Raw genomic sequence first — 16,708 nt, 5'->3', positions numbered from 1 at the left:
AAGTGCACCCGGTGTTAAGTAGTGAAAAAATGGTTATGCTCTTATAGAAAAGTGTAAAAACACAGTTCAAACTTCACATGAATTAGTCCTGCGGCGTCGAGACAGACACTGACAGATGTGATGCACCTTCAATTCGCCGCTGCAGCCCTGAAGACGTCGTGCACTGCTGCCACCCTGTGGCAAACACACGCTACTACATCTGCAGCCGCAAACCTGCAATAATTATGATTATTTATTTATTTATTTGCTCATGTGACAATTTTTGTTTATATGACCATAGTGACCATGCTATTCTGTAATTATATGTGACTAATTTTATGTTGACACTTCTTTCCAGATCACTGACTCTCAAATGGCATAATGCATCTAAAAACACCTTTTGGTCAGATGGTTTATTTATTTATTTATTTATTTATTTATTTATTTATTTATTTATTTATTATCAATCCAAGATTTCATTCCATTTCATTGTAATCCGGTAAAATAAAACAAAAACAAGAGGATGAATACAATGATGAATAAAATAAAAATAAAATAAAAATGCTTTTATTGTGAAACATATCCTCCTGCTCTGACCTCACTTCCTGTATTTAAAAATGGCGAACACCTACATGGCAGCCGCTAACTGAAGTGTGTTTTGGTTCCTTTCTGCTTAAAAATGCGGATCCACAGACTCATGAAGCGTCTCCTGCTGCAGCGATAGAAACCACAGAGGTTAGTACGAGACTCGGAAAGTAAATGTTGTCGTTTTTATCTCGTTTTTTTGCGGTGAGACGTTAAACAGAGTCTCAGTGTTTTCATTGTGTAACAGTGTTTGTACATCACAGCTCTGTTGCTTGTTTCCCGTCTCATTAACTCAAGTAGAAAAAGCAAATGTTATTATGAAAGAGTCGAGTTAAAATGTACATTATCGATATTTATCTGCCTGGCTAGCGGCCGTTTATTATTGTGAGCTGTAATAATAGTCGTTAACGGACACACTGCAGGGGAAATGTGCAGTGGCACAAGTTATGTGTTTGTGTTTATCGTAATAACGCGAGATTACGGTTTATTACATGCGTGACTTGATTAGATCAAATAAACTCTATTACTAGACAGCACAACACTAACATTACATTCATTAATTGATGACATTAGGGTCTTGAAAGTGACAAACCAGACCATTGGAAATAAGTAAATTGGGCTCAAACGAATTGATCCAATTTACCACACCAATTCCACACAACATAGCCTACTACCCAACTAAACCTGAATTATTTTGAGTGGTTTGTCTAAAGTAGTATGCAATAAGTGCATTAAAAAACAAGATAACAGATGTCTTCACTCTCAAATATAAAGACAAAGACGGATTACCATCAGTTACAAAGCAAGTGATTATAGGCTATTAGATGAAAACACATCAAAGCACATACCATTTATATTGATAATAATAACTTAAATTGTAGAGCATGGTTACAAAATAGTCCTGCACTGTCTTATCAAATTTAGAGATATATTATATGCTAAAGTGGAAGTATTTTTGTATTTTTTTGGCCATTTTATACCAGCCCTGATGAAGGCCTGTGGCTGCAACGCGTTGGCTTGGTTTTAATTTGTTTGGCCATGCTGCAGTAAAGGCTTTTTAAAATCACCTTCCTGCTCTGAGTGCCTCAGTTCCTGCTACCACCTAGTATTTGGATCCTCACACTGAAGAGCACCAGAGGTAGAGACAAGAGACAAAGACAACTGATACCCATGCAGCACTCCATGCATGTTTTTTGATTGAACACATACCATTTATATTAATAATAACTGAAATTGTAGAGCATGGTTACAAAATAAACCTGCACTGTCTGTCAAATTTAGAGATATATTATATGCTAAAGTGGAATTATTTTTGTAATCGAGACTCAATTTGCTGTTGTTTTGTTTAGTCATGAGTGGCCGAAGGAAGAGGGCCCCTCCTGTGAGGGTCGATGAGGAGGCCAAGAAGAGGTTGGACTGGAACATGCTGGATGATCGTAAGAGCGAGCCAGTCCAGGTGGATGAGGACCCGACACCAGCCTGCTGCTCCCTTCTCCCTGCGGACCCCACTCCCAGCAGCTCCTTCCTCTCAGCCACAGAGGACGTCACGGTCACGGAGGCGACCTCTACCCGCTCTGTCCGCTTCACAGAGGAACTCCCCGGGACGTCGTCAGAGGGAACCGTTCCCTCAGCCTCCCTGGCACTGACTGTCTTGCCGGCTGCAAAGCTCGGCCACATCTGGAAGGCGCTCATCGGGGAGTTCGGCGTTCGTCCTGCTTGGCTGCCGTGCGACTGTGAAGAGAAAGCGTTCACGCTCCACAGGACAGGGGACCAGCTCTGCCTCAGTTACAGCAGCTGTGACGAGACCTCAGCGCTGCAGTGGAAGCCTGATGAGGACACTTGCACGGCGGAGTGCAGCCTCCGTCGCATCCCGCTGGAGGAGCTCGACTGGCTGCAGAAGAGGAGGGTGATACAGCTCTGCCACCAGACAAAAGAGGAGTCACTTAAAGTAAGAATGCAACAAGGTGCTCTTTATTACAAGAATTCATTATACACTGCATCTTAGTTCTTCTCTTTATTCTTCCAAATTTACAGTATAAGCCCTGTCTTCAATAATATGTTAAATATTAGATTGTCAACACTGTCGTATGTATAACTGCTTTTAAACTACTTGACTACATTTTGCTGAGGTGGTCAGTGATTTTACCTAACTTTCATTTGCTTTTTAAGTAGGACATTTATAAACATTGACAGTGGGGAACTGACTAAAAAACAGGGGGAAGAGAGATGGTGTTACATCTGGACATGAACCAAAGATCTTATGATAAATTGACATGACTAAAACTCCTCTGTCAGCCTTTCTCAAGACTCCTCAGGGTTTCAGCAGCTTATTTTCTGCATAGTTGTTTTCACAATCACCCAAAACCTACTATCAGAGTCTCTGTTTCTCCTGAGGCTGGGATAGCAAACAGCTCTGTTCTCTGGTTCACTGTGTTTAAAATAATCAACATCTCTTACTTCAACTATTGTTTGTTTTGCGTGTGGCAGGTTGGGATTTACTTGTTGGAAACGGGGCTCGGGAAGCCGGACTTCCTCAGTGAGGGAAATGCTCGGCTGAAGAAAGCAAATCAATTAATGCAGAAGTTGATGGAGTATTTCTACGATTTCATTATCCCTGGTAAGTCCTTGGTTCTAATGTTCAATGCCTACTATGTTCTCTGTTATCTTTTAATGCAAAGCAATGTGAGATTAGTATGACTCTGTTTGTCTCGTAATCATAATAGCATACAAACATTTAGAAAAAATGTTATTTCTCTGCTGGGTTTTCCATCTAGAAGTTGTAGAAAACGACGAGGAGGAGTGTGATACCGACCTGGAGAGGCAAAATGTGGAGGAGCTCTATGATTACGTCAGACATCTGCACCAAAGTGAGAGTCAGGAGGTGACCTATGACGTCCAGCACAAGGCTCTCATTCCTGTGCTCAGACGCTATCAGAGTCAGGCCGTCAACTGGATGCTGAGGAGAGAAAAATACAAGAACACGTCACACAAAGGTACCGAACGACTGTGCCCTGATTTCTCTGCTGCACACAGTGAAATTGTATATATTATTATCTTCTGTGTCTATCAGTCATTTAAGTCTAGAAATTGTAGATCATAACATTAGAGAAAGAGGATCAAAGCACATACTATTAGTTTTCCCATGAGTGTTTGTAAAAGTTTTCTATGCTGTAATATGCATTTTTAATCAATTGAACCCATTAAAAAAGATGTTATAACTAGAGTTATTGGAGCAAAGCTAATTATACATCTAAAATCTCATTGCAGAACAATCTCTGCATTTCCTGTGGCGCGAGTCGGTCACTTTGTGTGGAAAGAAGTTGTTCTACAACCCGTTTACTGGCTGGTAAGAACCTACATCCCGTCACGTTTGAGGATTCATTCAGATTATGCTGAAATTTTGGGATGTTTATATCTGTTCTTTTATGCTGCCTCACCATTCTCAATATAAATGATTAGAATTAAAGCAGAAGTAAGCGATATTTTTGTGTTAATATAAGTCTTAAATAGTTATATCTTCCGACAGCAATCACTTACATAGAGTGTTTGGACCGAAACACGGGTCTGTCAGTCACTCTGCTCTGCTCTGAGCCGAGGAGAAAACTTTTCTCGTATCCTACAATTTTTATCCAATGAGGAGAGAGAACGGCATGAAGGGCTGTGTGTGCAGCCAAGGGATGCGCGTGAATGTGGTGACGTAGGGACGAGGACTGTTATGGTGCGTTCAAGGAAACCCGTAACTCGTGTTTTTCCGACCTGTGAAGTCGTACCAGTTCGATCTGGTACGAGTTCACGGGTCGGAAGTTACGAGTGGCCGTTATAGTGACTTTCACAGGTAAAACAGGTCGGAAAAACACGAGTGGGTTGCCTGGAAAGCTACAAAGTCGTAAGTCGTGACTTGAAGCTGTAATTTACGGTTTCAAAAGCCTGCCTGGAACGCAGCATTAGCCAAAACGACCGGATCGCTTACTTCTGCTTCAAGTTTCTGCATCTTATAATATATATTGAAAAATAACATTTGAAAAACTAAACAGCAATGTGTCTTTCCTGAGATTTTATAAACAGGACTCTGTATAATCAACACACCTTGCAGTTGGTCTTTTAGATCAGACTATTCCTGGACGTTTCCAGTGACTCTTGAAGGTATTTTTTTTTTTTTTTTTTACCGGTGTTTATTTTTCTCACAGCATAATTCGAGAATTTCCTCTGGCTGGCATCGAGTGGCCAGGTGGGATCCTGGCTGATGAGATGGGGCTCGGGAAAACGGTGGAAGTTCTGGCTCTCATCCTGTTTCACACTCGGCAGGACCTGGAGCAGGAGGCTCTAACGCTGCCAGTGGTGAGGATCTGTAGGCAGCTCGAGTTAAAAATACAGAGTTTATTAAAAGAATTTCACCTTTTTCTTCACGTATGATTATTTACAGTCATTGATTGAAATATCTACATATGAATTTTATCCACTTGTCACTGTTATTGTTAACACTTTATAATAAGTACACACTATTAAACATTAGTTAAGCATTAACAAATACTGAATTCTTCATTTATAACGCATGGATACTCATTAGTATGTAGTTTATAAATACCGTTGGTGCTTATCAATGATGAGTAAAACATTTTTAACTGTGTTTATAAACTGCATGCTAATGAGTATCCATGTGTTATAATGAAGAATACAGTATTTATTAATGCTTAATGGTGTGTACTTATTATAAAGTGTTACCTTGTTATTTTAAAGCATTCTGTATATCATCAGCTTAATGTTCTGTATTTTCATGTTAATGTATTTTTTTGCATTTGCAGGGAAAATCTGTGAATTACTTTGTTCCTCCTCCTCCAATAGAAAGAAAGAAAGTAACCCACTGCAAGACTGAATATCAGCCGAAAATGAAAATATCTTACCCGAGTACGTCACTCACATTCCTCTCAGACACTTCAGCTTTTATTTGCCTTTGCAGTTTGTACCTTCAACATGTTGTGTATTTTTCTGCAGCCGTGCGTGTGATGCTGCTCACGGCCATAAAGGAAATGAGATCTGGCAAAGGAGCCTCAGTCAACGCTATCTTCACCTATATTCGTGCCACTTATGGTTATGACCTCCTGAAGAACCGCAACCACATCAAGAAGACGCTGGCTAAGCTGATAGATGAGGGCCTGGTCGACCGGGTCAAAGGTCGTGGTTTGGCAGGGTCGTTTAAGCTCGGGAAGAACTACAAAGAAACAAAGAAGATGTTAGCAGGAGCATCCAAATCTGTAAGAATTAACAGCTTCCAATATGAATCTTTGATCCCACTAATTAGACTTTGTTCTCTAACATCTAACTCTGGTCTGTGTTGTTTTCTTTTAAGGTTACAAAAAGCACAGAGGGCACGCCGAGGAGGATGTTTCAGAGACGAGCCAAAGAGAAGGCAGAAGCAGCGCTGCATAACTCTCTCGCAGAAGATCAAAGAGATCTGAGCCCTCCGGCGTCTGTCTGTCCTGTGCCGGAGGAAACAGAAACGAGGAAGGAGTGGGATGAAAGTCTCAGTAGCGAGAAAGCTGATCAGTCAGACGACACGCTGGATACGTCCACAACGTCCTTGCAGATGTCACAGGATAAAAGTGAGTCAGACACACAGGACACGGCCAGAGCGGACGAGCCACCTGAAGAAAGGGGAGAAGCTCCTCGGCTCGACCCACAGGAGGAGACAGAACCCCCCACCAGGGCGTCTGTGGTCCCCTTCAACACCCCAGACTACCGCTTCGAGTGCATCTGTGGAGAACTGGGCATTATTGACTACAAGGCCCGTGTCCAGTGTATGAACTGTCAGCTGTGGCAGCATGCGGACTGTGTGAACTACAAAGAGGAAAGCCTTGAAACGACTCCTTTCTACTGTCCTCACTGCCTGGTCGCTATGAAGCCCGTCTCCACCGGTGCCACCCTCATCATCTCCCCCAGCTCCATCTGCCACCAGTGGGTGGAGGAGATCAACCGACACATCAGGTCCTCCTCACTCCGAGTGCTGGTGAGACACTACATGGATACATATGTAACCAAAATAGACACATGTTGTTAACAAAGCTTGAGATGTTTACTCAAACTATTCCAGACGGTGATTGTTTTACCTGTTGGTGGTTTACTATTAAAGGGATAGTTCAACGTTTTGGCAAATTGGTCCATTGCCATAATCCCCATAGTCATAGCAGTAGGTTCGTTACCTTTAATTGTCCGTGCAAACTAGGGTTAGGGTTAGACTCAGAGCCACGCTACGGAGGCTAATGGGATTTATTGGTTTCCCTCATCAAACTCATCAAATACACAATCCAACAACTCCAAAACGCTCTGGTGGACAAGTTGTGACCTGCACATTCACCACGCTATGAGATAATAACGCAACGTTACGAGATGGAGTTGTTTTCGAGGTAAATTCAGAGACTGCTTGCTGAAAAACTGCCCTTGAAGGCAACGCGCATTAGCTGTTTTGCATTAATTTACCTCGAAAACAAGTCTGTCTCGCAACGCTCCGTTATTATCTCATAGTATGGTACAAAATGTGCATATAGTGTCACTTCAGTGGCACAAAGTTAGGGTTTTTTTCTTTTGTACTTATCAGGCCGAACATCTGGCTCATGTCGCATGGGATTTAAGGACACTGCACGTTCTAATACATCCCCAAAATAGTCTATGTACAGTATAAAGAGCAGTGAACTTTGCTTAAACACTTGATTACACTCTTTAAAAACTCTGTGTTTGGTTTATGTTAGCCGACATAACATCTGCTTAATAATCGTGACTAATGTGTGTGTTTTGTGAAGCCCAATTTGAGCTGACAAGTCACATTACACCACAGTAAAAGATAACATGATCTAACGTGTGGGCATTTTTCTAAAATGTTAGTTCTATATGATTAAGGCTGATGAGTGATGATGTGTTTTCTGCAGCAGATGCTGTGGTCATGACCCATTTGTTGCAGCTGTTAAACTTTTACACATGATTCAGATTTAATTACAAAACAGTAACATTTGTACATAAACTGTGCATACATTTATATTTCTTTCTTAGTTTTAGCATCTTTCATTTTAATCACTATTTCTCTGCACTTCGGAAGAGCTAAATTGTTGTGTGTTCTTTCCTCTCAGGTTTATCAGGGTGTGAAGAAACATGGCTTCATCCAGCCACATATGCTCGCGGAGCAGGACGTGGTCATCACCACCTACGACGTGCTGCGGTCGGAGCTCAACTACGTCGACATTCCCCACAGCAACAGCAAGGACGGGCGCCGCTTCCGCAACCAGAAGCGCTACATGGCCGTTCCCAGTCCTCTGGTGGCGGTGGAGTGGTGGCGCATCTGTCTGGACGAGGCTCAGATGGTCGAATGTCCAACAGCAAAGGTATCAGAACCTGTGGTTCCTGGATTAGATGACAAGTTTGATGGGGTAGTTTTTGTAGCGTTAGAATATCATCTGTATCTTAGATCTAAAATTTTGTTATAGACAGTATTTAATTTGAGTTTGTCTATTGATAAATTGTAAATGCGCCCTGTTACTTTCCTGTCAGGCTGCAGAAATGGCTCTACGTCTCGCATCTGTCAACCGCTGGTGTGTCAGTGGCACTCCCGTCCAGAGAGGCTTAGAAGGTAAAACCAAGAAAATCTTCACCATGGAAAAAAGATGTCTCCTTGTTCTTTGCTGATGCTGTCTATAAAATTTGTTTTTTGGCCTTAATTTGTCGAAAAGAGACAGAAAACTATTTTAAAAACTGATTTTGTTTTGTTTCCAGATCTGTATGGCCTTGTCCTTTTTTTGGGAGTTGACCCATACTGGGTGAAACACTGGTGGTACCAGCTGCTTTATCGCCCTTATCGACGTGGAAACACAGAGCCTCTGTACAATGTAATTGCTCAGTTGCTATGGAGATCTGCTAAAAAAGACGTCATTGATCAGGTGGGTGTCCAAAAGGTCTTTATTTCTTTTTTCAAATTATTTACAAACAAGTGCTTATGCACATATCCGATTTTTTAACTAATTTTTTAAATTTTGTTGTGTAATATGACATTACAGTGACAATACAGGACAGACAAACAAGGTGTGAACAGTAAAATATAACAACAACAACAACAAAGCTTTGTGGTTTTATGTGTGTGTGAGTGTGTGTGTCTGTGTGCGCGTGTGCTTGGGAGTATGACTAGCGGTCTTAAAGATTGTATTTGGTTGATATACTAATGGTAACAGCTAGGATAATGATAATAATTATGGGGATTGGTGATAATAATAATAATAATTATAATAATAGTGATTATGATAATAGTAAATACTTAAATTGTCAGACAGGCAAAAAAGAATAATCATAGAAATGAATAGACAATATTACAGAATAAGTAAAACATTATTATGATGAGCAGTGAAAAAGATGATAAAATTGAAAAGTTGAAAAAAAAATAAAAAGGTAACAATATGGAGGGAGGGAGGGTGGAGGAGGAGAGGGATCTTTGAATTTATTGTGTGCCTCGGGCTGATCGGATCCGATTTTCTTTGTATGTGTGTGTGTTTTCCAGATCCAGATCCCCCCTCAGACAGAGGAGGTGCACTGGCTGCGCTTTTCTCCCGTTGAAGGTCACTTCTACCACCGTCAGCACGAGGTCTGCTCCCAGGACGCTCTGGTCAAACTCAGGAAGATCTCCGACTGGAGCCTGAAACTCGGCAGCCTGGACCGCCGCACCGTCAACACCATCCTGTACCCGCTGCTGAGGCTGCGTCAGGCCTGCTGCCATCCACAGGCTGTGAGGGGGGAGTTCCTGCCTCTGCAGAAAAGGTAGACGACCCTTGATGCTGTGTTGACAAGGCACTCATTGTAGAAGAGAGGTCTTTTTCTTAAGGCAGCTGCACCAGTTAATTAACAATTTGCTGGACTAATTAGAGTCTCACAGCCGGTAAAAGACCTGACCAGCCTGTTTTATCATATACACAGTGTGCAGTTGTGTTTATTTAGAACCGACCCATTCTGTGTAATTTGTGTCCAAGGGTTTGTTGAGTGGGTTTGTCTGTCTCCTCCCCAGCACCATGACGATGGAGGAGCTCCTGAAGTCCCTGCAGAAGAAATGTCGAGTGGAGTGTGAAGAAGCTCACAGACAATTGGTGTGCGCCCTCAATGGCCTGGCAGGAATTCACATCATCAGAGGTATAAAACCCCACTTCTGCATTTGTGCTCCCAGTTTCCCATGGGAATCAGTTCAAACAAAACACAAGCCATGATCTCAACAACACTTTCTGTAGCAACATGCTTTGTTTAAGTTAAAACTCGGGAAGGCGATATGTATAACGTGTCTCGGTCTCTTTCACTCTACATGTGGCGGACACGTCGAGTGTCACTAACAATGGCGTTTCCTTTTTCCCGCCTGCAGATGAGTTCATAGATGCCGTGGAGATGTATAGAGAAGTGCTTCGTTCATCAGAGGAGCACAAAGACCGGCTGAAAACGGATTCATTACAGGTACGTGGCCTCATCCTATTCACGTCTTTTACATGTGTCTGTGGTTAATTTGTGAAGGATCTCATTACTGACCAACCATCTGCTCATAAAGAATGAATAATACGATTTCTGAAAACAGATGCAGCATTTATTTAAGCTCTATGTATGAACACAAAAAGCTCTAATTACTTTGCCATTTTGTTTTATTACCATGAAAATAGAGGCTTCATGCTACCCATAATTTGATGGAACTGCTGAATGCAAAGCATCCTGGGATACCGCCAACGCTGAGAGATGATCGACTGAGTGAGGAGGTGATGTGTTAACATTTCTAATTAACACTGGGAACAAGTTGTTGCATGCTAATGTTAGCTGTACCTGTCACGCTTGTTTAGATGAACGCGACTGAGCCTCTCGTCCTCTGTGTCTCTGCAGGCTGAGCAGCTGCGACAGCACTACATGACCAAATACGACTCTGAGGTGGCAGACGCCTACCAGGGCCTGCAGCCGGTGCTACAGAACATCAAAGAGCTCAAACGCAAAGTGAGGAGCATCTTTCTTCTTCTTGTGCTACACAGAATAATAAACAATCCACCAAATGACACAACGTTTAGACCCAGTGAAGTTAAATCGATCTGTATTTGTATCAAAAACTTCACCTTTTCGCATGTCAGTGTGTGGTTTGTGTGTATAATCTGGAGATTAAATGCAAAACTGTCTTTGTCCAGGTCAGTCTGAACTCTCCCTGGTGGCTGGATGTTATTCAGAAGGCAACCCGCAGCTCCTATGATGACGACCTGGTGTCCCGCATCAAGAACGAGCTGACGTCCAGCTACAAGCAACAAGCCAGCAAGCTCTCCATGGCTGACAAGTACGGAAGTCACATTTGACTGAATATGTTAACAATCGAGATTTGTCCTGAGACAAACGCGTACTGAAAAAGCAAATGTGTCGTCCTGCAGGTTTCGTGACGCCTGTGGTTTGCAGTTCCTCCTCACCACACAAATGCAGGATCTGATGAAATCCCAGAAGACTGTGCAAGACGCGGTGAAGAGTCTCGAAGGCCCAGCTTCACAGAAGGTGATTGACGAGGCCACCATCTGTCACCTCAGGCCCATGAGGCTGCCGCTCAACAAGTAAGACCTCAACAGGAATTTACACACAAATTCTAAGGTTTCTTCACAGCTTTAAATATTTTTCATGAAAAGGAAATCAATGAAAAACTTTGTTTTTTTATATTTTGATAGTTCTGCTTATTACACTGGATTTGAACTATAACTCATGTTCCTCTCTCGTCATATTTCAGCTGTGTCTTTTGCAAAGCAGATGAACTTTTCACAGATTATGAGTCCAAGTTGTTTGCTCACACGTAAGTCCAACCATATTTTACAGACCCTGTTAGTTGCACTGCGTGGAAACATACAGTGGTTTTGTAATTGGAAAAAATCCCCTCACAGGGTGAAGGGTCAGACGGCCATCTTTGAAGAGATGATTGAGGACGAAGAGGGGCTGGTGGATGACCGTCTCCCCACCACCAGCCGAGGCCTCTGGGCGGCCAGCGAGACCGAGCGCACGCTGAAGGCCATCCTGTCTTTTGCCAAAGCGAAACGCATGGATCCAGAGCTGGTGGAGGAGGGGAACACTTTCATGGAGCTGTTTGAGAACTGGAAGAAGGAGTACAAGGTTTGTGAATGACACTCGGTGTATGTTTCTTCATTTTCAAGCAAGTTCAACCTGTTTAAAAACCCAAAGTGCAAGTCATACAAGATCCTCTCACAACAATTTAAAAACCTGCACACCTCCGCTCTGTACACAACTGTTGGACAAAACAATGTCTCTTTGATACAAAATGTTAAGAGCGACTTTGAGTTTAAAAATTGGCTTAAGATTCATTATGTAGTGTGTCCTTTGGAAAGTCCATTTGCTGTTGAATACACAGTTAAACAAAGCACCATGAGACATCTTGTAAATGTTAAAAAACAAAACAAATAATATTATAACAGAGAAAATATGATTTCAGAAGCTGCTCTTTTGGTAAATATGTTAAACTTTACTTAAACGTACAACAAACCACTTAGCACATTTACATTTCTTTTCTCCTAATGATTCTTCTGGATATTTTCATAGATAAAATCAGTAACTGAATTTATCACCTGAGTTTGGAGGGAGTTCTCCTTCAGCAGTGTGAACAGAGGTGAAACAACACTGGAGTGAACACTGTCTCTGCTCAGGTGCTGCACGAGTACTGGATGGTGCTGCGAAATCACGTGTCAGCCATTGATGAGCTGGGTATGGCCACAGAGAGACTACGCGTGCGACTCCCCGATGAGCCGAAGCCCAAACTGCTGCACATCATTGAGCCACATGAGGTGAATGAAAGACAACAACACACCTCTGTTAATACAACTGAATGATGTCACTCTGTTCATTCAAAGGGTTTTATTTACGTATATAGCCCTAAACAATAAAATCCACTCCACTGTTTACACACTTATGGTTGATTTGCTAATATAAATGCAGTCATTTCCTGTAGCCAACATAACTAGCTTCCACTAATATACACTCTGGCTCTTTGCTGATCTGAGGTCTGAAACTTTACTTCAAAATGTTGTGATAAACTAAAGCTGCTGAAAGTTTTTTCAAAGGTCCTAACTACTTAACTGCATTCCTGACCTCTGACCTCGGCTGCTTTGCCTCCAGGTGGAGCAGAACCGAGTGAAGCTTCTGAACGACCACGCAGTCGCCAAGTCTCAGCTTCAGAAGAAGCTGGGCCAGTTTCTGTATCTCACAAATCTGGAGAAGGTAATTTAACTTCCTTGGTGACAACAACGAAAATATATTCTAACAATGGCTCCAAATAACCTGAATTCCTTTGTTACAGTCTCAAGACAAATCCACTGGAGGACTGAACCCAGAGCCGTGTCCCATCTGTGCTCGGCCCCTGGGACAGGAGGTGAGTGTCGTACTGAGGAGTGTTGTACGTCAGTATGTCAGTGTTTCTTTGCCGACGAACACTCGTCTCCTCTCTCCTCTCCAGTGGGCCGTGCTGATTTGCGGCCACTGCTTCTGTAACGAGTGCATCGCCATCATCGTGGAGCAGTACAGCGTGGGCTCGAGGCGGCGTGCCATCAAGTGCGCCATTTGTAGGCAGACCACGTCCCACACGGAGATCTCCTACGTGTTCACCACGCAGTCGTCCAGCCAGGACCAGGACATCCCAGTCAAGGTCAGTCAGCAGCTCTTAGATCCATTTGTATTGATCGTTCAGATTGATTCCATGTGGTTTAATATAAATAAATGTATTTTGTATCCACCTAAATGATCCAGATGTGGTTCATGCTCACCTTTTGTCTTCCTGTGTCTATCAGGGGAGTCACTCAACCAAAGTGGAGGCAGTGGTGAGAACGCTGAAGAAGATCCAAGTGACGGACCCCGGGGCCAAGTGTCTCGTCTTCTCCACGGTAACAGTGAGCCGTCCCTGCTCTGTGAGAAGGAGATTTATTGTGATGATTCAGTTCGATGACACAGTTTGTTTTGTTTTTTCTGTCCTTCACAGTGGCAGAGCGTCCTGGACATCATTGCGAAGGCCTTGTTTGACAACAACATGGAGTTCTCACAAATCAATGGGATTCACAAATTTCAGGTTCAAACCATTCTCTGCATAATAATAAACACCACTTTTAACGACACAGCTGCTTTTTACCACTTTGCTTTACTATGCACTGTCCACCACATTCACTTACCACACCCTACTACACTTTATAAAGTTTCTAGCAAGTTGTCAGAAATATTTCCTCCACACCCAAACAGATTATTCCTATCACTTCACCTTTAGGTTGGATTTATTTCCTGACTTGCAGACATTTCTTTGGGGGTATTAAAGAAACCATAATCCTCTAATGGTGAAAATCCAAGGTCCAGATTACCTCCAAAATCTAATCATATGTCCTTTTACTTAAGATCTTATCTTCAGAGCATGTGAAGGAACTCCATTTCCCAGTTTGTGAGATAGCCTGCTGACAGACATACCCCATAAATATCTGCCATTCATACTGACCTCAGCTTCTTATTATGTACAGTTCCTCTTTGTAAAACCTGGAACCAGATATTTATTTTACTATCATTTAAAAACTTCTATTAAATCTGTTAATTTAGTTTTTATTTAAACCCAGTAAATACTCTGCAGTTTCAGTGTGTTAACCTGAAAGCTATTTAAAAGAGTTGGGTCAGTGCAGGCAACAGGATGGAGGTGTGGCATCCTGTGAGAAGTACAGATATAAACGTGTCTGTCTTGCATGCAAAAAAAAAAAAAAGACATGACAGAAAATGTATTTGCAGTTGTGTCATCATCCAGTTCTGATTATAACAGCCACTTTATTGACTTCAATGTTGCAGGAGAATCTGTGCTCCTTTAAATACGAAGAGAAGATGAACATCCTGCTCCTTCCTCTCCACACGGGCTCCAACGGTCTCAACATCATCGAGGCCACTCACGTGCTGCTGGTCGAGCCCATCCTCAACCCAGCTCATGAGCTCCAGGCCATTGGCAGAGTGCACCGCATCGGCCAAACCAAGTAAGAAGCAGAGGGATAAGTGTGTCAGTAAAGTGCTGTTTCCCAGCTGCAAGTGCAAATAAAATAATTGCAAACATTTTGTGCAGCCTTTTTTTTCCCCCCACTGCTGCTGTTTTCACCGTCTGTGTGTTAGCGGTTTTATATTTTAACACTTGCACCACCTACACTGTTGAAGCTGCTACTTCCCTGACCTGTAGATGTCACCTATTGGTAAAAAATAAAAAAGCTGAAAACAGAACAGATTAAAATAACAAGTTGTGGTTTTACAGGTGGCTGCCAGAGTTTAGCCAAAGCTCCATAACAACAACATGTGACAGTATCTCAGTAAAAAGCACCTAAGCAGCACATGTCTCAACCAAGCCTGCACATTTCTTAGAGTTTTTATTTTTATATTATTTATTTAAATATTTACCAAGGAAACTGAACATCTGCATCTAGATTCGGATTTGCAGTAATGAATGTAAAGAAATAAAGACATCAACTCTAATGTCTCATGATTTTAAAAGTTAGTGGGCCAGATGAAATTCACTCTCACCTTCTCCTTTATGACTGTCCAGAAGCGATCGCAGCTGTTAACTGGATTTACTTCGCTAGTGTACTTCATTACAAGTGCCCCTCCTTCTTTGCACACTCTAATTTTTTTTTTCTTTCCTCCAGGCCAACGTTTGTTCACAGATTCCTTATTAAGTCCACTATTGAAGAGCGAATGCAGGCGATGCTGAAGACAGCAGAGAAAAGGTAAGAGTTTGAAATACGTAAGAAACTGAGGTTGGATTTAAAATTTTGACATCTGGGGTCTGATAAATGCTTTTTTTAAATTTTGAACTCCAGTCACACCAGCACAACTATGAAGCACTCGGAGGCTGCGGTCCTGACAGTAGCTGACCTCGCAGATCTGTTTACGGAAGATACTGAACCTCTGGAGTGAAGCTGAGCGGAGAGACCTGCTCAAGATACAAAGGCAAAGACTTCTCACTCTTTTCACAGTGGAGATATACACACTCTGATTTTGCACATTCCACTTTTTTATATAAGCATCCTGAAGTTATCAAATGCATTTCCAAAAAAATGAAGATATTTTAGCGAATCACTGACGGACTACTACATGTGTCTTATTTGTATTCAGGATCAACTTTTAAATCTCTTGTGCATCTGGGTCTTTTATCATAGTTGTAACTTCACGGATTAAGTAACCACTTCAGCTGTCCGGGTACATATTTGACAGTCACGTTTGACTGGACTGTACAGAGTTGTTGTTTGTGTTAATCTAATATAACTGTGCATTTATATGGAATATCACTGTATGACAAGACAGATGAACCACGGAGGAATTCAGATAATGAAATCACACCAGTGATTTGATTTATTCTCACAACATTCAGGAAATAAAAACCTGTCAATCTGAGTGTCTGACAGACTGTCACTGTGTTATGACTCTTTTTTTGTGCTGTGCTTTTATTGTGGTTTCTTCCTTTGCAGTAAAAAATGGCGGCAGGAAGGAAGCCATTGACCTTTACTCACTTATGACCTTAACTCACTTTTACGTCTTTACAAAAGTCAGTAGAAGTGAGAGATTATAGCAGGACTCTCTTCTTCTGGACAATCTTCTTAAAGCTATTTGTCTGTTAAAACAATGCCAGACAGTTTGGCCTAACACTTGAGCCTGTCGTATTTGCAAGACAAAAAAAGGTGAAGATTCAGTGTCTTGGAAACTTATCTTGTAAATTAAACTCATAAAAGTCGGAAAACATGGAGAATTTTCTGCCTCGTTATCTCACTTACAAATTGTTTCGGGCAAGTTTCATACATACTCAGCTGTTTCTTTTATATGCCTTGTTTTTCCATCTAAAAAAATATTCATTGTTTTCTTGTATTTGCCAACCCAACTATTTTATAGTCTGACCCACCACACACATACACTCACAGGTCCTTGGCATCATCCCTGAATTGTCCTTGACTCGTAATCACTTTCTCTATGCCTGACTGACTGGGATTCCCGCACCAGTAAAGATTTTAAAATGTCCAGACAAAGGATGTAGACAACAAAGAGTGCCAACCCAGTGCTGTTGTTTCACTTTGCATGGTTACCAGACTTTCTTGTTGCCCCCTGTAGTAAGAAACAG

The 16,708-nt window shown here is 41.9% G+C and overlaps 1 protein-coding gene across 2 annotated transcripts; it reads left to right on the top strand.

Moving 5' to 3' along the window:
* Positions 1–576: 576 nt before the first annotated feature.
* shprh (SNF2 histone linker PHD RING helicase) lies at positions 577–16,008 on the top strand. 2 transcript variants are annotated; one of them, XM_085768069.1, is made up of 30 exons: positions 577–714; positions 1,914–2,512; positions 3,052–3,181; positions 3,339–3,557; positions 3,832–3,910; positions 4,752–4,902; positions 5,367–5,469; positions 5,557–5,816; positions 5,912–6,568; positions 7,683–7,934; positions 8,101–8,179; positions 8,323–8,486; positions 9,098–9,354; positions 9,599–9,720; positions 9,944–10,032; positions 10,233–10,325; positions 10,447–10,554; positions 10,740–10,882; positions 10,974–11,147; positions 11,318–11,380; positions 11,469–11,694; positions 12,243–12,380; positions 12,712–12,813; positions 12,893–12,964; positions 13,049–13,237; positions 13,380–13,472; positions 13,568–13,654; positions 14,407–14,585; positions 15,243–15,323; positions 15,417–16,008. In XM_085768069.1, exons 2-30 carry the CDS (start codon positions 1,916–1,918, stop codon positions 15,511–15,513), a joined length of 5,004 nt encoding a protein of 1,667 aa, XP_085624195.1. In that variant the 5' UTR covers positions 577–714; positions 1,914–1,915; the 3' UTR covers positions 15,514–16,008. The 2 variants fall into 2 exon arrangements, with proteins under 2 accessions (XP_085624195.1, XP_085624196.1); XM_085768070.1 differs by lacking the exon at positions 577–714 and adding an exon at positions 748–768.
* Positions 16,009–16,708: the final 700 nt, after the last annotated feature.

Source organism: Trachurus japonicus, chromosome 22, assembly GCF_045865225.1.
Source record: "Trachurus japonicus isolate A0001 chromosome 22, Traja_1.0".
Classification (NCBI taxonomy): Eukaryota; Metazoa; Chordata; class Actinopteri; order Carangiformes; family Carangidae; genus Trachurus; species Trachurus japonicus.
The sequence above is the reverse complement of the archived record's forward strand: the minus strand, read 5'-3'. Positions and strand labels throughout refer to the sequence as shown.